This window comes from Populus alba, chromosome 16, assembly GCF_005239225.2.
Source record: "Populus alba chromosome 16, ASM523922v2, whole genome shotgun sequence".
Lineage (NCBI taxonomy): Eukaryota > Viridiplantae > Streptophyta > Magnoliopsida > Malpighiales > Salicaceae > Populus > Populus alba.
In genome coordinates this window covers 4228069-4254573 of record NC_133299.1, presented here as the reverse complement: position 1 = coordinate 4254573, position 26505 = coordinate 4228069, and the positions used below count along the sequence as shown (strand labels likewise).

The following is a 26505-nucleotide window of genomic DNA, read 5'->3' as shown; positions in this document are numbered from 1 at the left end:
ACCAGGGAAAAAGGCTCTCGGTAATATATAGTGCAAAATATTTTTTATTTAAAAAAATATATAAAAAAAATATTTTTTTTATTAACATACTAATATCATAAAAAAATACGAAGAAAAAAAATCTTAAACGCGAAAACAAAAACTCCGGGGGCTCAAATCCCAGCTGGGTGTTTGTTGCCACGTGTAAGAAGTACCGCAAACATCAGGACTCCTCTAATCTACAGTCAACTGCATCAAAACCCAACCTCTCACCGTCTCCTATCCCTTCTGTTCCCAGAGAATAAAATCTCTTCAATCTCCTTCGACTTTGAAGGCCTAAAGAAAATTAATTCGAAAATTAAAATTAAATAAAAAGAAAGGAAAAAAACATTAAAAGAAAACCGTTAACAAAATGGCACCCCCTCGGCGCACGTTAGCACCTCGCGATGCTTCCTACACCGTCTGTGTCACCCACGGTCCTTCTCTTTCGCTCACTATCCTACGCACCCCCTTAACCTTTCTACTCTCTTCACTTCTTCTTCTTTCTCTTAAGAACAAAATTACTATTAGGGTTTCGTATTTTATCTTTTCCTTTTCTCTCTCTAAAAAAACAGAGAGACAGGGCATAAGTCTGTCGTATGTTCTTCAAAAGCCTAAGCTTTCATGGACAACAGGAGACAGGCCAAGGACTCGCTTTCTTACTCCAATTTGTTCAATCTTGAGGTTTGCTCACATGGGTTTTTGGTTTTCTCAATTGGGCTCTTTTTAGTTTTTTGAATGACTTACTCTTTTTTTCCTTTTTAGATTGGATTAACTACTTAGTTTTGGGATTTGGGAAGAGGTTTTATTGAAATGTGTTGAATTTGCATTTTCTTTTTGTTTTTGGTTAATGTTTGATTTTGTGGATTTTGGATTGTGGGTTTTTGTTGCTTGTTTTTAGTCTTTGGTGAACTTCAGAGTTCCACAACCAGATGATGAATTTGATTATTATGGGAATAGTAGTCAGGATGAGAGCAGAGGTAGCCAAGGTAACTTAATTTACTGTTTTGAATGTTTTATTTTGTATTTTGATTGGAATTACTAGGAACCAGTTCGGTTTTTGTGCTTCTATACGCTTAATAACTGTTGAGTTTCATAAACTCATTGTTTGTATAAGTCTATTGTTTCTGAAAAACTGTGATTTTTGGAGGTGAATTGAGCTGGAGAGAAGTGTATTTATGTGTTTGTGCAATGTGGTTGGCTATGTACAGGTGGAGCAATGTCAAATTTTGTTAATGGGAATCTATCGGAGAGGGAATTGAGTTCAGGGAAGAGAAATAGGCGGTACAACAACAGTGAGGGAGAGGAGGAAGACGGATATTCGGGGGCACGCATTACTGAGGAACAATATCGCTCAATGTTAGGAGAACATATCCAGAAGTACAAGAGGAGGTATAAGGATTCCTTGTCAAATCCTGCACCTCCTCCTCGGATGGGGATTCCTGTTCCGAAGAGCAGTTTGGGTGGTTCTAAAACCAGGAAGCTGGGAAGTGAGCAGCGAGGGGGTTTATATGATATGGAGACCACATCTGAATGGGTCAATGACATTGTACCATCAAAACACGGAGACTATCATGAACCAGAGTTCACGCCCAAGTATGTCTTAGCATAATGAGCATTGGAATGTATAAATTCTCGAATACTTGCATTATGGCTTTATTCATTTTTTATTGATTGGAAAGGTAATCTTTTTAAATATTTTGCAGAATATACTATGAACCTCCTTATTTGGATATTGGGGATGGTGTCACTTATAGGATACCCCTCTCTTATGATAAGCTGGCGGCATCATTGAACTTACCAAGCTTCTCAGATATGCGGGTGGAGGAATTTTACTTGAAGGGCACCTTAGATTTGGGTTCCTTGGCGGCAATGACAGCCAATGATAAAAGGTTTGGACTTAGAAGCCGAGCGGGGATGGGAGAGCCCCAGTTACAATATGAGTCACTTCAGGGAAGGTTGAAGGCATTGGCAGCTTCTAACTCTGCTGAGAAATTCAGTCTCAAGATATCTGAAGAGGCATTGAATTCTGCAATCCCAGAGGGGGCAGCTGGAAATATAAAACGCTCTATTTTGTCAGAGGGTGGTGTAATGCAGGTTTACTATGTTAAAGTTTTGGAGAAAGGAGACACATATGAGGTTTGTGCTCAATTTTGAACTATGAGTAAGCTATGAGAATAAGTGTCTTTTAGTTCCAATGCAGAGCGGTTGACGACATTTTTTTAATTATTATCTCTTTTCCCGAGATGCAGATTATTGAGCGGAGTCTACCTAAGAAGCCAAAAATAATTAAAGACCCTTCTGTTATTGAGAGGGAGGAAATGGAAAGGATTGGTAAAGTTTGGGTAAACATTGTGAGAAGAGATATACCTAAGCATCATAGGATTTTCACTACATCTCATCGGAAGCAACTAATTGATGCAAAGAGGTTCTCAGAAAACTGTCAAAGAGAGGCATGTATATATCATGTGGTTTTCACAGTTTTTTTTCTTGTATTTTTCATCTATGGATGATCTCCTTATTTCAGCTTTATAGTACTACACTTCTGTATATCTTAGTAACAGTTGCTTTTATTTTCCAGGTCAAATTGAAGGTTAGCAGATCACTCAAAATAATGAAGGGTGCTGCAATTCGCACTAGGAAGTTAGCTAGAGACATGTTACTGTTTTGGAAGCGAGTGGATAAGGAGATGGTATCTTTCTGTTTTCTTGCTGAACTCTCTTTGTGTTTTCATATAATGGTCTTCTACAGTATATGCCATATCACAATTAAGAGTCCCAAATATAACATGTTATAAGAGTACATTCGCCCATGGAAACTCTTTCATCTCTTCCCTGTGGCTTCTGTTAATCTTTCCATGGAGGTTTTAAACGTGTGCGCTGAAACTGGCACGATTATTATCCTGGGTCATTGGCTGGTATGACAGTAAAAGTCTTGAGCTTGCCAGCATGGGCCGTGGATTCTAATCTTGAGATCGGTAGCTTCATCTGACATTTTTTGACAGCAAGGCTGTTCCAAATTTAGCCTGTCAGGAATCCATTTTACATATATGCAGATTGAGCATTTTAACCTAAAACCTCCTATCTTTAGCTATTTGGGCTGGTGGAAAGTGAATAAACAACCTGGTTATTAATCTGGTGGAATCTTTTTTTCTTTTGGGAGCTCTAGTGGGATACAGTTTACTGGCATATCTGATTCTAAGCGGAGTGATTAATATTTTTCTGTGATGTAACTTTCAAGCTAACAACTGAAAAACTGCTCTACAAAAGTCGTCCTTGCCTTTTTTTTTTTTTTTTTTTCCTTTGGTTATTTATTAATTGCTTCTCTAACTGTTTGCAACATTGAAAATGCCTTGCCTTGCAGGCAGAGGTGAGGAAAAAGGAGGAAAGAGAAGCTGCAGAAGCTTTGAAGCGTGAACAAGAGCTCAGGGAAGCAAAAAGACAGCAGCAAAGGCTCAATTTTCTCATACAACAAACAGAATTGTTCAGTCATTTCATGTCAAACAAACCAAATTCACAGCCGTCAGAAGCTTTGCCAATTGCAGATGAAAAGACAGATGATCAAGTAATGGATTTTAGCACTGCTGAAGCTGGACCTGATCCTGAAGAAGATCCTGAGGATGCTGAATTGAGAAAAGAGGCTCTCAAAGCTGCTCAAGATGCAGTCTCCAAGCAGAAACTGTTGACAAGTGCTTTTGATACTGAGTGTTCAAAGCTGCGTGAAGTTGCTGATATCGAGGGACCTATAACTGATGCCTCAGTTGCAGGATCTAGCAATATTGATTTGCAGACACCGTAAGTTTTTTTTAGGTTGCCCTTTCTTCTTAGAAGTAACAAGTTGTGAAAGATTCTTTTTTGTTTTCAGTGTCTTCTTTTTGAACATTGGCATACTTTTAATGAGCTTATCATGACCATTACTTGCAGCTCCACCATGCCTGTTACATCAACAGTTAAGACACCAGAGTTGTTTAAAGGCAGCCTTAAAGAATATCAGTTGAAGGGTCTTCAGTGGCTGGTTAATTGTTATGAGCAGGTAACGGAAACTCTACACCAGTACCATATAATATTTTTCTATTGAATTCATTACTCATCTCGTGGAAGTCCATGTTGTCTCAGGGCTTAAATGGTATACTGGCTGATGAGATGGGCCTTGGAAAGACTATTCAAGCCATGGCATTCTTGGCTCATTTGGCTGAGGTGATTGTTCTTGTCATGGTACGTTTCAGAATTTTTTTCTTATTAGTCTCATACTAACTTAATTGCTGCACGTAGGAAAAAAATATCTGGGGTCCTTTTCTGGTTGTTGCTCCTGCTTCTGTCTTGAATAACTGGGCTGATGAAATCAGTCGTTTCTGCCCTGACTTGAAAACCCTTCCATATTGGGGTGGGCTTCAAGAGCGGATGGTACTTCGGAAAAACATTAATCCAAAACGCCTTTATCGAAGGTAATTTTCTTGGAACACTTATCTATCGCTTTCATAAAGATAGATTAGTGGGTAGTTCAATGGAGAGGAATACATAATTGGATATGTTCTACGTGTATCAAGATAAAAGGGGTACAGTTTGCAAGGACCACATCATACTTATTCTTTCTGGATTTTTTTTCCAGTGGATTTCTAGGAACATATAGGGTTCTGTTTTTTCTAACATGACCAGGAATTTTTTGAACTTATGGGCTGAGTTCTGGCATAAGACAGGAGTATCAAAATAGCATTCTCCTCTGCATTATTTTTAATAGTTTAAAGCCATTGGAATATCAACTTCTTTTGACTATATACAAATAAAAGAAAACCAATATGCATATTTAAATCGCATCTGCAAGCATTTTGGAAGCATTAGAGTTTTGGTTTCTAAACTAATTTCCTACAAACTAAGCCTTGGAGTGTTTTTGTAGTTCATTCCATTTCATGTCTTAAGCCAGCTTTTAAGATACTTCATCCAAATAATTTTTTGTTCTATTTCTCATGTCACTAAATTAAGCATTTGCCACACTTTATCGTGACATTAGTAACCGGTCATTTTCTTTCTTGCCAGGGAGGCTGGTTTTCACATTCTCATTACCAGCTATCAATTGCTAGTGTCCGATGAGAAGTATTTTCGGCGTGTGAAATGGCAATATATGGTACTAGATGAGGCCCAGGCTATTAAAAGTGCCAACAGGTTCTCAACTCTATAACCAGAGTTCATTTAGTATAATTTTCTGATTAATCATTGTTTCAAGAGCAATGTCATGTTTGAATGAGTTTGCTTTTTTCTTCCATTCAAACTCTTGATGTCAAAGGGAAATCTTCCTATGATTTTTTATTTTCTGTCTTTCCAAAGCATAAAAAAGGAGAGAAGAAACATGTTATGCTCTTACTCTCATCTGATGACTGGATACTTTTGACAGTATAAGATGGAAGACACTGCTCAGTTTTAATTGTCGTAATCGCCTACTGCTGACTGGTACACCAATTCAGAATAACATGGCAGAATTGTGGGCCCTCCTACATTTCATCATGCCCACATTATTTGACAGCCACGAACAGTTCAATGAGTGGTTTTCTAAAGGGTATGTTTCTATGCTGCAGTTAATGCTTGTTTTTTGAACATGCTACACCTAAAATCGAACTTCTATTTTGTTATCAGAATTGAGAATCATGCAGAACATGGAGGTACTTTAAATGAGCACCAGCTAAACAGATTGGTGAGTATGATTTATTGCTTTTTGTAGGTTTCCATTGCCTCCACGATCAATAAATTGTTTGTTAGATGGGCATCCTGCATAATTCTGTACAATAAGAATGTGATGCAGCATGCTAGTGGATCATGCAAAACATAAACAACATCAAACTGTTCTAAAATGATGAACTGCCTCATGGATCCTTCAAATTCTTGTGAACTAGTGTGGGTCTTATGTGAGGCTTTGGATGTTTTAGAGGAAGGTACGGATGCAAGTAAATGCAATTCTCTGTTTTTGATTGGTTTTCATGTGTTCCCAATGTGTCCATGGATTTCATTCACTACCATATGTAACTTCATAACTTTTTATGCTTGCTGCTTAGAGGAATTCTGTGTTGATTGAATGCAATGCAGTGGACCTTTTTTAGTCATAAGAAAGATCTTCCTAGTACCTTTTCTTACCCTTTCTGGAACTTGTACTGCTGTTTTCCCCCTACGATAGCTGACTTATGTTTTGTTCTTTACTTTGACAGCATGCAATTCTGAAGCCTTTTATGCTGCGACGTGTGAAGAAAGATGTGGTTTCTGAGTTAACTAGGAAAACAGAAGTTACTGTACACTGCAAGTTGAGCTCTCGACAACAAGCTTTCTATCAAGCTATTAAGAACAAGATATCTCTTGCTGAGTTGTTTGATAGCAATCGTGGACATCTTAATGAGAAGAAAATTATGAATCTCATGAACATAGTCATTCAGCTGAGAAAGGTATGCTACTAATTTGCTGGGGGTTTCTCATATTCTATTCCGTAATGTATACATTATGCAATTATGTTATGTGAATATTTGAATAATATGCTATTTTATTGTTTTTGTACCAAAAATTGAATGTTCTATTTGCATGATGGTAGGTTTGTAACCATCCAGAGTTGTTTGAAAGGAATGAGGGAATCACATATTTCTATTTTGGAGAGATTCCTAATTCTTTCCTGCCCTCTCCTTTTGGGGAGTTGGAGGACATACATTATTCAGGAGGTCGAAATCCTATTACATATAAGGTACTTTCTTGAGTTGTTTTGTTTGTGTTTTAGAAAAAAAATGGTATTTTAACAAATGCTAAAGTTAAAGAGTAAAGTCTCTGTGTCCAATGGTTACAACAACAGTTTCCTTTTCAAAGCAATAGCTATGATATTTGTTGACACTATCATTCTTCTCCCACCCAGATTCCAAAAGCAGTCCACAATGAGATTGTCCAAAGTTCTGAGGTACTTTGCTCAGCAATTGGGCGTGGTTTTGGCAGAGAGTCATTTCAAAAGCATTTTAATATATTCTCATCAGAAAATGTGTATCGATCTGTATTTGCACTGGACAATAGCTCAGATAGCTTGCTTATGAAGAGTGGGGCGTTTGGTTTTTCTCATTTGATGGATTTATCCCCAGCAGAGGTTGCATTTTTGGCAATTAGTTCATTTATGGAGAGGCTGTTGTTTTCTATTATGAGATGGGGCCGTCGATTTTTGGATGGAATCATAGACTTGCTCATGAAAGACATAGAAAATGACCATAGCAATTACCTTGAAAAACATAAAGTAAGAGCTGTTACACGGATGTTATTGATGCCATCAAGATCTGAGACAGATATCCTAAGGAGGAAAATTGCAACAGGCCCTGCTGATACTCCATTTGAAGCTTTAGTTAATTCTCATCAGGACAGGCTTCTGTCCAACATCAAACTTCTACACTCAACTTACACGTTCATCCCACGGACCAGAGCACCACCGGTATATCCGCTTTCTCAGATTGTCTTCTTCTTCTTCTTCTTTTTCCCTGTTTATCATTAAAGAACTTTTAACCTTTGAGAATTTATTAGCATACTGATTTTTTCTCATGTTGATAGATTGGTGGCCAATGCTCAGATAGAAACTTTGCCTACCAAATGATGGAAGAATTACACCAACCCATGGTTAAGAGGTTGTTAACTGGGTTTGCTCGCACATCCACATTTAATGGACCTAGAAAGCCAGAGCCTCCTCATCCTTTGATTCAGGAGATTGATTCTGAACTACCTGTTTCACAACCTGCCCTTCAGTTGACATACAAGATTTTTGGTTCTTGCCCCCCCATGCAAAGCTTTGACCCTGCAAAGTTGCTCACGGTGCAAACCTCTCTGATTCTCGAGTCCTTTTATTTAACTCAAAATTTTATTTTCTAATGCTTATATTTGGATTGTATTTGTATTTTATGTAGGATTCTGGAAAGCTTCAAACACTTGATATATTACTGAAACGATTGCGAGCAGAAAACCACCGAGTTCTATTGTTTGCTCAAATGACAAAAATGCTGAATATTCTCGAGGTATTTTTGTTTTATCAGTTATTCATGATAGTGGTTGAAAGGTTACTACGTAAATGAGAAGTTGGTTGCTGTTGATCTTGTAGAAAATATTTTGGGATTAATGCATGGTTGAGTTGATTTATTTGGAAAACAATGAGTTTTTTTTCTTTGTTTTTATGATTTGTTGTACAGCTGTGTTATTTCTTTTTATTTGTTGATCTACAGCTGTACCAATTCAGCCAAATTGGTTATATATTTGACAATCTTTGTCCACATAATTGGCCTGCATTTGTTGCTTTAATCCAACATTCACTATAGGAAAACAAGTCTTGATTTTTAAGAAAGCAATGGTCAGTTGGAACATGGTGTAGAATAATCAACAGCAAGACTTCATATTATATGATCTGCTTATGTCATAAATGGTCTGTGGCGATTGTCGCATTCAATGATGACTTGAGTATTTATTTGGATTTCCATGTTAAGAAATAGCTTCTTAGTGCCACTAACACACACACACACACACATTATGTTTATCTATTGCCCATGCCCATCCTTTCTGCTTTTTGCTTTTAAATAACGTAATTTATGCTTGAGCTACAACTTTCAATTGTGATCAGGTCAAGTAGTTGATAGTTCTGTCCCATTTTTTTTTTAGAAAGTTTGTTTCGTTGCTAACTCATGTGCAATCACAGGACTACATGAATTATAGGAAATATAGATATCTTAGACTTGATGGATCTTCCACCATTATGGATCGTCGGGACATGGTCAGAGACTTCCAGCTTAGGTTGGTATTTTCTTTGCTGTCTGGTGACTGATTTGAAGAACATTCCTTTATTGGTGCTTTCTCATTTTGAAATGCTGTGAGTTCTTAACTCTTTTTGTTTTTTTACTATTGGGATTTGCAGGAATGATATTTTTGTTTTCTTGCTAAGTACCAGAGCTGGTGGGTTGGGTATTAATTTGACAGCTGCAGACACTGTTATCTTTTATGAAAGCGATTGGAATCCTACACTAGATTTACAGGCAATGGATAGAGCACATCGGCTGGGCCAGACGAAGGATGTTAGTTCTCTCCTGATTGTTTTCTTTCTTTTTTTCTTCCTTGTTTACAGAGAAACCCTCTACTCAAATGTGCTTTATGCGTCCACACACAAAATGGTTTTTCTAATTCTAGCCATATCTATAATTCTTGGCTTAGTTTTATTTGAGTTCTGAATAACACTGAACTCTTTCATGGTGTAGGTCACTGTCTACCGGCTCATTTGTAAAGAGACAGTTGAGGAAAAGATTTTACAAAGAGCAAGTCAGAAAAATACCGTGCAGCAGCTTGTTATGACAGGTGGTCATGTTCAGGATGATCTCTTGGCTCCTGAGGATGTGGTGTCCTTGCTTCTGGATGATGCCCAGCTGGAGCAGAAGTTGAGAGAAATTCCACTGCAGGTGAGGTTTACATCTGTATTGCTCTAAGTTTCTTTTCAAGAACTTGGTTAAGTTGCTAATAATTTTCTCCTGGCATAAGAGTTTTTGCCCCTTTTCTCCCTGCAAAACTGGCCTTTAGAGAGGTATTATTTAAGTTGCTTATAGAACATGCAATCATCTTTTTATCAATTGCTGTTTTCAGGCCAGGGATAGACAAAAGAAAAAACCAACAAAGGCAATAAGGGTAGATGCTGAAGGGGATGCAACTTTCGAAGATTTGACAGAAACTGTTGCTCAGGGCACGGGAAATGAACAATCCGAGGATGCAGGGGAATTGAAACCACCCAATAGCAATAAGGTATTTTGACTTCTAAGTGAATTTTTATGATTCACTCCCAAAATTTCTCTTCTACCGTTACATTTGAAACAGCATTGATGTGTCCACTTTGTGGAGATATACCATTTAGGAGCCTTAAGAACAACATCCTCTTCTGAATAAATGTGAAAAAAAAAAAAGTGAAAAGGAGGAGGTTCTCAAGTACCCTTATTATTTGTGAAAAATTCGGGTCAGTGCATGCAAGAGCCATGATATCTCAAGGTAAAATTTAGCTTACATAGTCTTTTGCCTCAGACCGTGAAGGTGAGCTGTGTGGATGATAGTCAAAAAAGTTACTGAAGCTGCTGTTTTTGTTCGTGATATTTTGGCATTCAAAAGTTGGCCTCTATGCAACGTTCTGTATATCTGTAGCTTTCTGTTTTTATTAACAAACACATCTCTTGTGCAGAGGAAAGCTGCTTCTGACAAGCAGATTACATCAAAGCCAAGGAATTCACAGAAGAATGAACCAAATTCTACACCGATGGACTATGAACTGGATGATCCTTTTCCAAATTCTGAGCCACAGTCACAGAGACCCAAGCGGTTGAAGAGGCCAAAGAAGAGTGTAAATGAGAAACTCGAACCTGCATTTACTGCCACACCCTCGATCGATTCATCACAGATCCAATATCCACCTACAAATAATCTTGCTTCAACGTATTCAAACACTTGAGCTGGATAATAATCTGCAGCCAGAAGGTTGTATCCATTGATACGGCCGCGACACCTTGTTCAAGGGCTGGGTTGCCTGGTTGCTCATCTCAGAGTAGGTATTTTGATTCCACCTTTTGCAAATCAGTCTTGCTATGGAAGAAACCGGGGCAGCATTGAGAAAAAGCAAACCCAGCGATCTGGTACTGTGTATATACAATTTTTTGGATTTGGGTTCTAGGTCACCTAATTATTTCTTCAGATCCGGGTATGTATAGGTGGGTCTATTATCTGTTCCTTGTGCAGTAGCATGTATTTCAGGTCTTGTAAACCTCTACTCCCACGATCAAAAAATGCTGTTGGCAGGGGAACTTAGCTTCAACAATTATTTAATGAGAAATCATTTTATGGCCCTGTAATGCTCCCTTCCCCCCCTTCCCTCTCTGAGTTCCGTGTCAATGACCCAGCATGCTGCAAACCACTCTGCTTATGGTGGCGGTGGAAAGGAATTCAAAGCCTGGTCTGAGTTTACTCGCAAGGAATCCATGCCTGAGAATAGCAGGAGATGGATGATAACACCTTTCTTAGCTAGAGCTTATTGGTTTTCGTATGGTGCGTCCAAAATGTTCTCTACAAGTTGAAAAAATAGGATAAATGTTCATTTATATTATGTTATAATATTTATAATCTTATTCCATATTACCTGAGATGAGCCAAAACAGGCTGAAAGTGTCTGAAATGGTCCGCTAATCGTTCCATTTAATGTAGGGGTGATTATAATCGATTTGGTTTGATTTTTATATAAAAAAAATAATCAAATTGAATTTGTATTTTTAGACAAAACTAGTTTTTTCTGTTTTAGTTCGGTTTTTTCAGTTGGGTTGATATTTTTTTTGTTTAGGTTTGGTTTTTTCTATTTCAGATTTATAAAACAAAAATCAAACCGAACTGGTTGGTTTTTTAAAATTTTAATTGATTTAATTGATTTTTTTTCACGGTTTGGTTTTTTCGGTTATTTTATTTTTATTTTTTCAATTTAATTGGTTTTTTAATTTTTTTATTCACCTCTAATTCAATGCAACTTTTTTATTAAAATTTTTTATTACTTCTTCTAAAGTTTGATCCAACTAAATTATCTATAAATTCTATTAAATTTCATTACTTCTTGCTATAAAAATTTGATCTATTGATTTGAAGTAAAATAATTTAGCAACATATTGACACTTTATTATATATTGATATACATTCTTTTTTAAAATATGTGATAATTTAATAACATTGTACACGGTAAATAATAGATATATATTACCAAAAAACACTGTGCATCTTATACAAAAATTAATATCCATGGTCATAGTGTAATTATTATTTTACCTTTTTAATAAAAAATCAATAAAGTTGCTATTGCGAGTAGAATAATCCTTTTATTTTAAGATTTATTAGTTATGGGAACGAACAATTTATTTTTTATTTTTTAAATGCACAATGTAATTACTATATTATTCTAAAAAAACAAAATTTTCCAAAAGGTTTGAATATGGACAATTCATACTTTTATGTTTTTAAGGCACAATGCGAAGACTATCTTACTTTTAAAAACAAGAATTGTTAAACTTGTATCAATGGGTTTTTTGTAATAAACAAATTGATAAGAGGGTGATTTAGTGTAAACTCTAGGTAAAATTTTTCAAGATTTGTAAAAATTTTGATTTGAAAATAAAATGAAGAAAATTAAATTAAAGGATTGATTGAGCTGAATTTATCGGCCCTGCCAAAACTATATTGGATTGATTTTTCCAACCCAACCGAGTTAACATATAACTAGGTTAATTTGATTTTCAGAAATTAGTTTACTTCCCTCTCTCTCTTTTATTTATGATGATTCTTTTATTTTTTGAGCTGTACAAACTACAACTTCAATTAAGCTTTTAGCTAGGGTTACTACAATGAAATGTGTCACCCAGCTGCTCTCTATATTTTTCAAGGTAGGCTACATATTATAAGGTTCAATGAGAGAACGGGGATTTTTTTTTCATCACAACAACATAGAGAAAACATATGCTTGTCACTTGATGAACAAAACTTAAATATTAACTTAAGCATTAAAGTGTTATTTATTACATAAAGAACTTGTTTTTACATGAGTAATTTAGGTTTAGAACTCAGTCCGGAAAAATCTATTTATGTTAAGTCTTTCTATGATTTCATCACTGGTACTTGGCTCTTTTTTTTTTTTTTTTTTTCTTTCTTTCAGGGTAAATTATTTTAAAAATTCAAAACTAGTAATATTTACAAAGTGATTTTAGATCATTTTGTACAAAATGAAAGGTATTATTGCATGTAATAATGATTATATATATATAAGTTTCCCATGTTATTCAAGAAGAGGGTCCATAATAAGTACGTGTATATGCCGGACGCTATAATTAATCTCAATAAATGGGCAGCAAAAGTTAGGTACCCAGTGCTGCATGGCCTCTCGGTTTAATTACTGCAGAATAAATAAATAAATAAATAATACCTCCCAAATATTCTATAAGAAGTGAAAAACTTGTTCTAAGTGAAGGAGCTTAAAACTCCTGCCAGCATGATAGTAAAAAATGTAAACATTCTGGTTCCAAATTGGGAAGTCTTGTGATGTTCTTGAGGTGATAGAATTTTAATGTTAGCTTAGAAATAATTACACATATTAAGAAGAAAATATTAGAAAACAATAGAAATTAAAACATTAATTTAATATTTTTCATGCCAAATATATATATATAAACAGAAACATAAACTATGCTAATCACCCTCTTAAATTTTAACAGCAATCACAGTTAATTTGATTTCTCCTCGATGAGAATGATATGTAAATTCAATTTATCATATATGTTGTTTATGCATGTATAGAGAAAGAGGATTTTTAAGAGCAGTAAAAATTGAAATCCATTCACTTACATTGAAAATTAAACACGAACAATTCAAATTTGGATAATTAAAAGATCCTGACTGCCCTTATTATTTCCCATATAGAGTGATGGATTACATGAAATAAAATACAAAATCAATTTTCTAAACTGACACAAATGTGAAATATATTGATAGGATTAAATTGATTTTCCAATTTTCAACATGGTTAATTAAATTTCTCATAATTAAGTTAGGGACGCATGGGGGGCAAGGGAAGGCAGACCACAGTAATCCAATATTAATGACCGTTGGGGAAGATGGCAGCGTACAAAATCTTTAATGCTTTCTTGCTGGTGCAATGTCTCCATTTCCAATTCAACTCAACTGTACCCATCCATGCCTCTCTGTCAAGAATTTGGAAGCTGCTGCTTTCACCAGCTTCTTGCTTCCCTGTCTCACCTTCCATGCACTTTTTATGTCACTTCAATCTACATCACATTCTTTCATGCATGATTTATTTCCCTTCAAACAATGCAAGTTGAAACTTTGGCGGGTCTTAATGACTTGTAGGAACTGAACATGCTTTGTTGTTGTTAACGGATAAGGTCGGTGTTTTTGACCTTTTTTTTTTATATTTATTTGTTTTTTGAAAGTTTATAGCTGGGTAGATGAACAAACTCAGACGGACAAAACAAAGCTATAGGGTTTGATTTTTCTCGTTTTGTCATGTACTAATTGAGTAGATGAAAGAAGGGTTCGTGTATCTCTTACTTCCACCTCTTCTCTTGTTTTGTACTTTAGTGTCAAATTATTAGAGGTTTCCTTAATAGGTTGGTTTGGAAATCTTAGTAGAGGAATGAACAATTAGTTTTGGTTTAGGTAATAAGATCTACCAATAAAGATTTCATTTTTAATGCAAGGTGGCAACTTGGTAATCAGGACTTGGTCTTGTCGAGGGAAGATTTGAGTAGTTTGGCGTTGTGAGATCAAAATCTATACCAGGATCAATGTTGGGCTGATTTTAGAATTTGGTGTTGTTGATGAAATTTCAATATTGATACCCATTAGAGTATACCTTTTCTATTGGACAGAGTCTGATCTTGTTAATTTATTGTAGCTGGAAGAAGATGGTTGGAAGTATTAAGACAATGAATCATCACGGTAATGGATGGTCTGCTCAAAATTGTAATGGCCTAGAAGAGAAGCTTGATGAGCTTCGAAGCCTTCTAGGCAAGACTGATGGTGATCCTCTGAGAATTGTTGGTGTTGGAGCAGGTGCTTGGGGGAGTGTTTTTGCAGCTTTGCTGCAGGATAGTTATGGTCGGTTCCGAGAGAAGGTCCAAATCAGGATATGGAGAAGGCCTGGAAGGGCTGTTGATAGAGTCACGGCAGAGCATCTCTTTGAAGTGATCAATTCGAGGGAGGATGTATTGAGGAGGTTGATCCGGCGATGTGCATATTTGAAGTACGTTGAGGCCAGGCTAGGCGATCGGACTCTATTTGCCGATGAGATTTTGAAGGATGGATTTTGCTTGAACATGATTGATGTACCACTTTGTCCTTTGAAGGTTGTCACTAATTTGCAAGAGGCTGTTTGGGATGCTGATATTGTGGTAAATGCTGTGCCTTCCACAGAGACACGCGAGGTGTTTGAAGTAATTAGCCAATATTGGAAGGAGAGAATCACAACACCCATCATCATCTCCTTGGCGAAGGGTATAGAAGCTGCATTAGAACCTGTTCCCCATATAATCACACCTACACAGATGATTAACAGAGCGAGTAAGTGCTCTTCTACCCGAGTCTCAAAGCACACGGAAGAAGTCGAATCAGAATGTTTAAAAAGAAAAAAATTTCTTGCCTTCTCATCCATAAATCATAATGCAACATTTTGTTAATTATCTCTTGCAATTTTATGATCACACCATGCTCCTGTCTGGTTTTACTTGTTTGATCAAAAGCTTTATTAGCTAGTTCAACAGCTTTGTTCATACTCGTGAACAATGCCAGCTAGCTTCTTTGTTTCGTTGGTGTCCGTTCTACTCATGCTCAAAAACCCTTCTGACTGCAGATTCATTCAAGTTTAAGACTTTAGAAATCTACATCTTTAGCATTTGCTGTATGCTGTTAACAATGACAATGCTATGGTCAAACTGTCCCCATCCGCTAGCTCTCGCTGTTATGAATGATTCTATTCAAATGCAAGCATCCCTCCCATCCAATTGTATGATAGATTATTCTTCTATCATTTGATAATGCTTATAATTGAAGTCCTCAAAGTATGAAATTTCAGTGATTCTGTATTCTTCTGTCCACCCTGCTTTCTAATCTTTTTCTGTCAGTATTTTCTCCACTTCAGAATAAAATTCGCCCTCATCTTTATGTTGTTTGTGCTTGGTAGCTGGAGTACCAATGCAGAATATACTTTATCTTGGTGGACCAAATATTGCTTCAGAAATATACAACAAGGAATATGCTAATGCTCGAATATGTGGAGCTGATAAGTGGAGAAAGCCTCTTGCTAAATTTCTAAGGCAGCCCCATTTCACTGTATGGGACAACAGTGACCTTGTCACTCATGAAGTCATGGGTGGCCTGAAGAATGTCTATGCCATTGGAGCTGGTGAGTTTTGACTTTCTTCTTGCTAAAAAATGTTTAAACTCTATTTCTACACAAACCGATATCTCCTATAGATGCATGGCCAGACTCCAGAGGTCACCTCGTTCCTGCCTGGTCATGATCTCTAGCTATCGATTCAAGGATATGAAAGCATGGTTAATGATGCAATTTGTGTAATGCCTTCTTGAAAGCATCATAATTATTGTCAGAAATTGTGAATTGTTGCTGAGCATGGTGTTCAATGGTGCTGAACACCATGCTGTATGTCTGCACATTAGTACAAACAATAAGCAAAATGAATGACAAATGCTTGTACCATTAACCTCTTGCTTTGCATCTGCAAACTCAATTTTCCAATTTGATTTTCGTAGGGATGGTAGCAGCCCTTACTAATGAAAGTGCTACCAGCAAGTCAGTCTACTTTGCACATTGTACATCAGAGATGATATTTATTACTCATCTATTGGCTGAAGAACCTGAGAAGCTTGCAGGGCCTTTGCTGGCGGACACGTATGTAACCTTGTTAAAGGGTCGTAATGCATGGTATGGCCAAATGTTAGCCAAAGGGGAAATTAGCCGGGATATTGGTGATAACATCAGTGGGAAAGGAATGATTCAGGTACTCAATATCATTTCGACTCACCATCTTCAAATTTTATGAGATGGAATCATTCACTCTGAGAGATATTGTATGTTCAGATTGTGGAAGTACATAGGATACACAAGGAAGATAGTTTGTTACACTTTCTCAAACTCAGTTTAAATGTCTCTTTCAACTATGAATGACCTTCGGGTAAAAGAAGAGACAAAAATCTATGCACTTGAGGTTGTGGTTTAACCTGCGTTCTACCTCAGGATTGCTGTACTGGTCTCATGGATTTGCTAGTAATGGAACATTTATCATCATACCAATATAACATCCTAAGCTCAATTTGAGGGGTATTCTTTACCTCAATCCCAAACTAGCTGGGTATAACAATTCCGAGCCTGTTGTGTTTTTCTCATCGCAGGGTGTTTCGGCAGTTGGAGCATTCTATGAACTCCTGAGTCAGTCAAGCTTGAGTGTGTTACACCCTAATGAAAAGAAACCTGTTGCACCTGTTGAACTCTGCCCGATCTTGAAAACATTGTATAAAATACTGATAATAAGGTAATCGCGTACTGCAGTGCATCTTTATCATCGAACACAACAAGTTAGATAGATTTCAAAAAACTCTCAATTTTACGAGGCCTGCAGGGATGGCTTGTTTTTTGAAGCCATGGCTGGCAGTTGCATGAGTCTTGCTTTCTTATTGTACTTATTTGATATATATTCTGGGAATTTGTAGAAAATCTCATTCCCAGACCAGAGCTACATGCCATGCTGATAAACACCTTTTCTGCAACATTTTTTTTTTTTTTTTTAAATCTTTTGTTCAAATGGGTACAGTTTGTTCTTGTCATTAATGAATCTAATCCTCCATTTGTGTCTGATATGTGGATATTCAGGGAGCAATCATCACAAGCTATCCTCCAAGCACTAAGGGATGAAACACTGAATGATCCCCGGGAACGCATCGAGATTGCACAAAGCCATGCTTTCTACAGGCCTTCTCTTCTTGGCCAACCTTTGGCTACTTTGCATTGCCAATAAAAGTTATCATGAAGGAATTAATAAAACATATAAAATAAATTGTTGAATGAGCCCTCTGAATAAAAACACATTGCTGTTATAATGTATTCTGTATTGTCTTAGTATTGTGAAAGCTCAAAGCCTTTAATTAGTTGATTGATTTCATCATCTTGCTTTATTTTTGTGGAACACTTGATGAGCTTAAAATTATAACCTCCATGTATTCAGAAGGTTTGGAGTTCGCTATTGCACCAACATATTTGACTAGACATGGCCAGTCTCAAGCCATGAAGAACTAATTATGGCAATCCAAAGGGATCCTTGAATACCTCACGGGAGTGTGGTTATAATTTTTTTTTTTTTAAGTATTTTTTATTAAGAAATATATTACGATAATATTTTTTTTATTTTTTAAAAATTATTTTTGAAATAAGCGCATTAAAATGATTTAAAAACACCAAAAAAATAATAATTTGAAAAAAAAAATAAAAAAAAATTAAATTTTTTTAAAAATATTTTTGAAATGTAAAAATAAATAAAATATCTACCAAGTAAAATATCTACCAAAGTAGCATTTTGAACTACCAAGTAAAATATCTACCAAGTAGCAATAGGAAGAAGTTGTCCATCATCAAGAAGACAGTTGTCATTGGGAGCAATCAACTCCAATAGTTTAGGATGAGCAACTCTTTCTTCTTAACATCATTATTCAACTTGGTTTGAGATCTAATCTTGTCTAAGATTTAGATTTTAGGTTTACCAAATTAAATTTATAACATCATTTTAGATAAAAACAAAAATAAATTCTTAGAGTTGACACAATTAAGTTTGACTAGGTCAAGCTTTCAAACAGATTCAAAATGAAATTCAATCCAAGTCAAGTTCTATAATGACAAGTTATCAGATTAACATGTTAGATTAGATCGGGTTTAATAATTATATTTTTTTATGAGATAAAAAAAATAAAAGAAGAAAAGAGATGAATAGTGTATCCTGAGTTACATTCATATACAATTTGAACGGCGAGCAATGGAAGGATCATAGTTAAAGTTATTAAAAGTAGGATTGATCTAATACAAAACAAGAATACCAAAATCCTAAATGCAGATTTTCATCTAATAATTACAAAAAGAAAAAGGAAAATTCAATCTCGTTGGACAACTCAAAGCTCACATCAAAGGTGAAAAGCGCATGGATTAACAAAAACACAGACCACCCTTTTAGGATAAAAATCAAGCTTCAAAGTATAGAATTAAGAAGTAATAATGGATCCTTTGTAGACAATAATTATAATTATATTATAGTTATAAAATAAAAATAACACTAAAAGAGGGTGGTGTTTTACTGAATATCATCCTTTGTTTACGAGGAGAGTAATGCATCGTTGATTGCATTGAACATCCATAATGCAATTTTCATAGAGCGTCAAAAAATACATTTACATCCTTGAGTTTTTTAGTTTTTTTCATATTTAGTCCCTGTAGTTTTTTTTTTTTTTTTTGCGTTTTATTCACTTTTTTCATATTTTAGTTCTTGAATATTAAAAGAGAAGATAAAATTGTCAGAAAAGAGAGAGATGATCAGCCATAAAAATAAAAATACCGATCATAATATCAAATAATTCATTTTGAAGAGGAGAGTTTGATGAAGGTGGTTTGAACATTTAATCATGCCAAAAAAATATACTTTTTTATGATCAAAACTAACGTGTATGATTTAAAAAAGAACATGCATAAATATTTAATGAGAATAAAATACATACATATATATATATATATATATATATATTTATCATCAAGTTCTTATTTTATATTCTCCAATTAATTATTCTTTCACGTTTTTTTTCATTCAATTACATGAAAAAAAAAAACTTAATTTTTACTTTATAGATCGAGATGAGTTTTAATTTGAATAATTGTTTTTTATTTATTTAAAAAAAAACATGTTTCTACCCAAATTAAAAGAAATAAATGAATAACAAAAATGAAAATTTATCTAAAAATGCATCTTCTTTCCTACTTAAATTAAATTGTTTGAGTTTAGATAGACATTTAATTTAATTTCTTTTAAGTTTTTATTCAAATAACAATGTTATATATATATATATATATATATAAAATTTATCATTCCGTCAAAATAATATAAAAGAAAAGGAATTTTGACAATTGTAATTTAAAAGAATGAGTTTTCACAGTAGCCATATTATTCATCCCCTCACGTATAGATTGCGAATATATAACAATAAAAACTCAAGCACTGCATGAAACCCTAGACTGGACCTGAAAAGGGGGCGGCCTGCCTTCATTCCATTTGTAAAACCTCACTTTTCCTTTTTCATATAAACACACGCCAGTATCTCAAGCGGACATGTGCTTGGTCATTTTGGTATACCTTTGGCCTGTTGTGCGGTGGTTTTTCCCAAAGGAGTCATTCAAACATGGTCCAAAGAGAAACCTACAAAAACATGGACAAGGAAGCAAATAATGAGAAGACGACGGATAGTGATATGTACGACTTGGATGCTCTTCAATTAACAAGACGCTCTGTTATTTGTTCAAGTAGCACCGCTTTCCGAAGCTTACTGAATTTGGTTAGTTTAAGTTGGCCTGCAATGGTCCTCAGTTCAGCTAAAGGCAAGTCCCTCAAGGTGCTTATAGCAGAAGAAAATGATGCCACAACCTCCGAACTGGAATCACAGATTGAGCAAGACTCATCAACTGAAAAGTCATCCTTGCTTGCACCGTCAATTGTGTCCCCAAGTGAACTAGATAAATCCATTTGAACGGTTGAATCTTCAGTCCCCGAAGGGAATGGAAAATTTACACATACCTTTTTTGTCTTCTGAAGCTCTGAAGTTGCAGCACCGTGCTCTCTAGCTTCACCCTTGTCAGGCCTTGCTGCTTTTTTTGTGATCTTTCTACTCAAAGTCTGGTTTAAACTGGCATTTTGTGGGCCAGCTCCAGATTTTCGTTTCTTATTGCTTTCAGAGATAGAAGATGAACTTTTAAGTATCAGTTCAGAGAAACCAATCTCATGGAGAATCGGTGGATTTGACTTGATATGCCTCTTTCCCTTTTCTTTTTGTGGAATCAAGGACAAATTCAAGTTCGACCTTTTCTCATCAGCAGAGATTTCTGTCATTTGAACTTCAACCAGCATAGGTTTTTCTTCATCAGGCTGCAGCTTGGCTGTATTTCTCCCTCCGTGATCTTGTATCTCTAGAAGTGAAGTCAAGGCACAATTTTCATTGTCAGTCAGATCAGTTTCTCTAAACTTCACAATTAAAGGAGTTTTCTTTTTCCCATTTGTCTTCCGAGATGACTTCAATGAAACCACATCATGAGCTACAGAAATCTTTAATTCTTTCACAGTTCGTTTCAGTGCTGATTTTGGAGCAAACTCAGACAAGTTTTGCTCTATACCAGAGCTACTGCCCTTAGCCTGTTTAAAAGTACCTAGTGCACAATCAGAATTGTGTTTGGTTCCATGGAGGCCAGCTGGACTTCTTAGAGCTTCTGCACGAACAATTTTTAGAATAGCACCTGCAGGCTGCTCAAAGGAAATTTGTACGAGTAAGAGGCAGGGATGAAGTTGGACCTCAACATGTGACACTAACATCGGTATACAATATGTCCAATAATTTGGACGGTGTATAGACCAAAGATTTCAAGTAAAGGCAACATATCATGCAAACTATGAGAAAGGAAGACCTTGTACCTCATCTGTTCCTGAACGATTTCTTCTGCCCTCCAGATTTAAAGATGAACTCGAAGTTTTACTTTTGCCTCTAGCTCTAGATCGGAGTCCTATGGCTTCCTCATTTCCAATTACTTTCAGATCAGGCGTCACCAACATTTTCATCTCACTGGAGCGATGTGCTGCATTCCTATTACCACTTGGGCCAAAATCTTTAGCAGCTATATTTGAAGGCTGTACATTGCAATAGGAAAGAACAAAAAAAGAAATCCCCTGTAAGAACTCGGAGAGGAAAGTAGTCGGACTCATAACACGCCAACCCCACCCAAAAAAAACAACCACCAGCATGCCTCTAACCTGATTTATAGTTGCATGTAAATAAGATGACCTACAGAAATAGCTCAGTTTGCTTGAGCTATTAGCCAATCATAGCACGGTAGTGTTGTTTAAGTCTATGACAAAATCTAAATAATGGCCCAAAACTAAGGTGGAAGTGCAAGATACTGGTACCTTGACTATTTTCCTGAGATCTGTTTTCTTCACCACAGGCTTTGAAGAAGCAACTGAGGTTGCAACATCAGCTGTAGATAAAGAACTCTGTTCTTCAACTTCGTCAGTTGCAATTGAATCTGAATCACCCAGTTTTTCCTTATAGGAGGGGGTGACTGCATTTTCCAAAGCATATATAGTGGAATTACTTGCACTATTTTCTGTAGGCTGTTCAGTATCAAAGAAACAGAGTACACATGTAGATTAGCATTTATATAATATTTAACAGGAATTGACATAGTCAGCTATGAATATTATGTGCATCTAGATAAGTTCCACTCTTGGTATTTTGGCAGAGGAGATATACAGAAACAACTGCAAGTTGGTATGAAGGTTCACGCAAGAATAATGAATGAAATGAACAAGAGGGTCATGAGAGTTTGAAGCAGCAAATAACTATTTTTGGTATCATTTTAGAGTAAATTATGAAACCAGACAACAACTAATCTCTTGCAGGCAAAAATCCCTCTTCATGTCTGGTTTCAGTTGTCATTTCCAAATGGTGTTAATTTCCATTTAGACAAGTTTCTAGGTTATACCACGGCACTGAATATGTTACAATCTACCAGTTGCTAAAGCAACTCGAAATCATACTTATTACAAATCCAAACTGAAACTCTGAAAAAGCCATTCCTTGAATTAGTTCTGCAAGTTACATCTATTTACGTGCTAGCAATAAGAATATTTTGTATAATTGCTTAATAGTAATAAAAAAGCATCTCTATATTGTCTTCTGATATATAACAGTTCTTGCACAGGTACCAGCTCCTATCCAAGTAACATGTGCTCCAAAGTTAGGGTAATTTAATAGAGGCTAAACTCTCAATATACTTACTATGTTGTTATCTTTATGTCATTGATAACCCTCCTAGACATGGAGAAACAAACTCTTTTGATTATTTCAATTCCAATAAACAACCATGTTCAGTTCCTCAATAGTAAAAATAAAAGAAAGCTAAGGAGTAAATTTGTAATAAATTTTTCTTCAGATGGCATCATATTGATAGGTGTCAGACCTGCTCATCGCAGGTCTCCACCTCTGATCCGCAAATCTATTATGCATGCATAAGCTAAAATTTCATTGCAATTACTGTTTATAAGTTATAGCAATAATAAATTCTACCATTGTACTCAAAGAAGTTAATCCCATAGACTTTCTCTTGTAAAAGTAGTTACTATTTCCTTGTAGGAAAGTGTTATGGAATTAATTTGTCCTAATCGAGCTTCACTCAAATCACACAATATATAAAAGAACAGCTTACAGAAAACAACCTCATCATTGACCGGTTTTAGACTATGTCTTCCCTTAGATGCAGATTTTGAAGACAAACTTTGGATCAGTTTCTCATCTTCTGGAGTTGAGCCATGCTCTCTGGCATCCCCTTTCCCAGTACTTCTTTGAATACACAAGCTCAATGATTTCTTCTTATCAGAGGAATCAGGTGCCACTTCTGAAGACTGTGGGGCGGAGACTTTGATATTAGAGCTTGCAAGCTGTTCATTGTTAAAATAATATGGCAGGAAAAGAAAGCAAATCAGTAAGTGGAGAAAAAAAAAGAAACAGTAGTTCATTACTTATTAATCATTTACACTGGAAAAACAATGTTATGTTGACTGAACTTTGCAGTTTAATTTCCTTTCAAACTCTAGTTTCTACAGAGCAAAATATATTCCAAGTGCCATGCATATGTACATGTGGCCACAAGGGAACGTGTGTTGTATAGGGGTGTGAAAGGAGGGGGAGGGGGGTAGAAATTCAGGTCCAGAACAAACTTAAACTGTCCAGAAGCAGAACTGCCACAACAGAGAGAGATGCTACTTAATAAAAACAGTTATAACAACGCACATGCATCAGCAGAGAGGACAGGTCACAGAAATTTAATGGAGTTAAAGAAAACTCATGGTTGTAGTGCATCAAGGCAACCATTTTATACCCCTTTCTTTGAATAAAGGACCTTGATTTGAACCGGAAACCACGGGTTTTCACATATTTCCATCAAATTTGCAGAACAATCATGCGCATAACTAAAGCATGCGGGTTTAAAGCTTCTGGACCTTCACGACCATCGAATTGCCAGTTTTCTTCCCTTGAAGATTCAAAATTGCACAATGATCTGTTGGAATGGAGCTGCAGTCCTTGGTTTTCTCACTCGTAACTGTTTCCAAATTGCAGTTGCTCAACCTTTTCTCCTTGTCCAAACCATTGGTTGCATGTTGTGGAGCATCTGAGCTTGAACCCAAGACAATGGCATTCTTATGCTGTTCAATAGGAGATGGAAGAATAATTGTCACATACCAGGTCACAGGAATAAAATTAGATGAAAGAAAAGACAAAGTTGTAAAGGATTATGGTAAAACATACGATCATTTGAGATTTGAATTTATAAAAATCAGAGACATTAACTTCTCTTAATTGATGCAAACACCGGGGTCTTACAAACTAAGGGATCTGATTTGACAAACTACTAAAACATCCTACTCCCCCAAGTGACCAGAGGATGGAAAAAATATTGCATATCATTTAACCTTGGGACCTCCAAGCAGTGAAGAATCAGTAATCTATCCACACAACAAACCAAAACCAGTGAAAGTCTACAAAAAATAGCTGAGTATGTCAGTATAGCGGGGACATGCTACCTAATCAAATGAATGGTAATTTGAAGCAGAAATTGCCGAGTGCTGAAGAACCAACTCATAGGGCATGTTCATTTAAGACTCACTGGAACGTTGGAATTGTGTGTTCAGACTAATGTGAGGTTTTAAACCATTCCCCTATATAATGATTTGCAAGTTCAAAACAGAAAATTGGCAAAATATCTGCTGAGAAATTTCAAGAATCAGACCTGCTTATCCTTTTTGCAGACGTAATTTCTGAAAAGCACCTTCAAAATTTCGTCCAGTGTCTCAACAGGTTGTGTATACATAAGTAAACGAACCTCGATTTCATTCTTGTCTTTACTCGTCAGATTTTTTATTGAAATATCAAGGAAATCAATCTTTTCTCTCAAAGCATTACAACATATATCAGGCCAATCTTCATTTTCAACCCAAGCTAGTTCAGTCTGCAAGGATAACAAATCTTGTTCAAATTCAAGAATTTCTGTATCTGCCTTCTTTATCAAAATCCTCAGCACTTGCACACAAGATTTCTCGTTCAGAGCTTCTTCTTCTATCACATCTACGAAATTTTTGAACGAATAAAGTAAGAACTATTGCATGCACATATATCCACACAAACAATCAAAATGTCAGAAAGGAGTTGTCATTTAGGAAAAAGCATGTATGTACCAAACCCATAACCAAAGTAAAAGTCACACTGGGAATTATCAAAACCGCTTTCTTCTGCCACTGAAGAGGAAAACCATTAGAAAACCATCATCAAAATTAACATTAGAAATCAAGAAGGAATATTGTTTGTCCAAAAAATAAACATAACTACAATACCTATATCATTTGGTGGACCCCAAAGATCCCAATCCATGAAGTTTCAACGTGGGGTTACCCTGAAATTCAAATAAATAAATCACCATTCACTAAAAAATTCACCAAGAAAGTAACAAAAGCAGGTTTAAAGAAAACCCATTATTATATAATAAATCAAGATTCTAAATGGGTTAAAAATTAATGAAAAAAAACAAACAAGTTACATAATCGAAGTGATTAAATATCTGGGACCCGAAAAAGGAAAGATAAACAAAAAAAATTAAGAATAATCCACACTCTAATCATTTGACAGCAAATTAAAGCCCAAAAAGTTGTTTTAAGGAAAAAAAATTAGCATATATATTTACCAAAGTCATAAACCAGCTCAAGAATGGAAAAAATTATAAAAACAAATAAAACTTGAAAATGGCTTATACACTGGACGCTGTTAATAATTAACCGCACAAACTACCTACGCCTATATCCATTAATACATTACTTAAATGCTTTGAACTCTAATAAAAAGCCACTAATACAACGAAGACTAAAAATGACGTAGTAAAAAAACAAAATTATAATTTCGAGAAAAAAAACTCCAGCATTGCACTTTAAAATGAAAAACCATTTGGAAAATGTGAAGGAAATCACGAGAAAGTGGAGACTTCGTGGCTTTTTATTTTCTTGGAAACCAAACAGGAGGAAGAAAATGACAGAGGAACTGAAATAATTTTTTTTTTTAAAAAAACCTGTAGCTTGTACTGTTGCTGCTGAACGCGCGAGAATGATTAACGCTAAAAATTCTAATATTTTTTTAGGTTTCAAGATCTCGAGATTAGTGAGTGAGTAACCAGTGAGTGAGAGAGAAAAAGCATAAAGAAAAGCGTGCCCATGAAAGGGACAAGAGGGAGGGAGAGAGACAAAAAGGTCAAATGGCAAATATCATATCTTGAAAGGGTAGAATGGGAAATATATTGTACTTGCACTGTCGGAGAAAGAGACGGGAGAATCTGTGTCCGTTGTTTTTTCTTTGCACGTGGGACCCACTACATATATGAAATAAAGTCCTGTAACTTTGATTTTGTTACAATATGCCCCCTTCCTTCCTATTTTTTGTGCCATTGATTTGAAACTTAAAATGTAATTCGAAAACTATGGATATTTCTAGTTTGTTAAATTCCATGTAAAATTTTAGTAAGTAAAATTTCATTATTATTATCTATCTCATCATCAATCTATCATTTTTTTTATCATTA

The 26505-nt window shown here is 35.6% G+C and overlaps 3 protein-coding genes across 8 annotated transcripts; 2 read left to right on the top strand and 1 right to left on the bottom strand.

Moving 5' to 3' along the window:
• Positions 1 to 288: 288 nt before the first annotated feature.
• LOC118052655 (chromatin-remodeling ATPase INO80) lies at positions 289 to 10874 on the top strand. The gene is made up of 23 exons (XM_035063661.2): positions 289 to 702; positions 920 to 1007; positions 1230 to 1614; positions 1725 to 2157; positions 2271 to 2471; positions 2600 to 2710; positions 3382 to 3812; positions 3942 to 4050; positions 4134 to 4214; positions 4290 to 4462; positions 5052 to 5177; positions 5407 to 5568; positions 5646 to 5703; positions 6212 to 6442; positions 6586 to 6732; positions 6898 to 7455; positions 7572 to 7829; positions 7922 to 8029; positions 8701 to 8795; positions 8917 to 9073; positions 9254 to 9451; positions 9633 to 9788; positions 10216 to 10874. Exons 1-23 carry the CDS (start codon positions 643 to 645, stop codon positions 10480 to 10482), a joined length of 4593 nt encoding a protein of 1530 aa, XP_034919552.1. The 5' UTR covers positions 289 to 642; the 3' UTR covers positions 10483 to 10874.
• A 2836-nt stretch (positions 10875 to 13710) lies between these two features.
• Positions 13711 to 17880, top strand: LOC118052664 (glycerol-3-phosphate dehydrogenase [NAD(+)] GPDHC1, cytosolic). Its single transcript, XM_035063671.2, has 5 exons — positions 13711 to 15134; positions 15754 to 15975; positions 16344 to 16591; positions 16983 to 17122; positions 17461 to 17880. Exons 1-5 carry the CDS (start codon positions 14480 to 14482, stop codon positions 17603 to 17605), a joined length of 1410 nt encoding a protein of 469 aa, XP_034919562.1. The 5' UTR covers positions 13711 to 14479; the 3' UTR covers positions 17606 to 17880.
• Positions 17881 to 19841: 1961 nt separating this feature from the next.
• Positions 19842 to 26135, bottom strand: LOC118052675 (uncharacterized). 6 transcript variants are annotated; one of them, XM_035063709.2, is made up of 10 exons: positions 25274 to 25983; positions 25118 to 25177; positions 24673 to 25007; positions 23885 to 24088; positions 23102 to 23323; positions 21791 to 21997; positions 21302 to 21514; positions 20414 to 21133; positions 20167 to 20270; positions 19842 to 20038 (listed from the first exon to the last, which is right to left on the bottom strand). In XM_035063709.2, the coding sequence occupies exons 1-9, from the start codon at positions 25308 to 25310 to the stop codon at positions 20208 to 20210; spliced, it is 2061 nt and encodes a 686-aa protein (XP_034919600.1). In that variant the 5' UTR covers positions 25311 to 25983; the 3' UTR covers positions 19842 to 20038; positions 20167 to 20207. The 6 variants fall into 6 exon arrangements, with proteins under 6 accessions (XP_034919600.1, XP_034919581.1, XP_034919608.1 ...); XM_035063690.2 differs by adding an exon at positions 25999 to 26135 and having other exon boundaries at positions 19842 to 21133; positions 25274 to 25332; XM_035063717.2 differs by lacking the exon at positions 20167 to 20270.
• Positions 26136 to 26505: the final 370 nt, after the last annotated feature.

What these genes read in the sequence shown, in the direction of transcription:
- LOC118052664 (XM_035063671.2), top strand. Translation starts at nt 14,480, where the DNA reads ATGGTTGGAAGTATTAAGACAATGAATCATCACGGTAATGGATGGTCT. An exon ending in TGTCTATGCCATTGGAGCTG is followed by an intron (nt 15,976 to 16,343) that starts GTGAGTTTTGAC and finishes TGATTTTCGTAG; the next exon opens with GGATGGTAGCAGCCCTTACT. An exon ending in TATAAAATACTGATAATAAG is followed by an intron (nt 17,123 to 17,460) that starts GTAATCGCGTAC and finishes GTGGATATTCAG; the next exon opens with GGAGCAATCATCACAAGCTA.
- LOC118052655 (XM_035063661.2), top strand. Translation starts at nt 643, where the DNA reads ATGGACAACAGGAGACAGGCCAAGGACTCGCTTTCTTACTCCAATTTG. An exon ending in GTCAGAGACTTCCAGCTTAG is followed by an intron (nt 8,796 to 8,916) that starts GTTGGTATTTTC and finishes TGGGATTTGCAG; the next exon opens with GAATGATATTTTTGTTTTCT. An exon ending in AACCACCCAATAGCAATAAG is followed by an intron (nt 9,789 to 10,215) that starts GTATTTTGACTT and finishes TCTCTTGTGCAG; the next exon opens with AGGAAAGCTGCTTCTGACAA.
- LOC118052675 (XM_035063690.2), bottom strand. Translation starts at nt 25,310, where the DNA reads ATGGATTGGGATCTTTGGGGTCCACCAAATGATATAG. An exon ending in ATCTCAGGAAAATAGTCAAG is followed by an intron (nt 21,515 to 21,790) that starts GTACCAGTATCT and finishes TGCAATGTACAG; the next exon opens with CCTTCAAATATAGCTGCTAA. An exon ending in ATCGTTCAGGAACAGATGAG is followed by an intron (nt 21,134 to 21,301) that starts GTACAAGGTCTT and finishes TCCTTTGAGCAG; the next exon opens with CCTGCAGGTGCTATTCTAAA.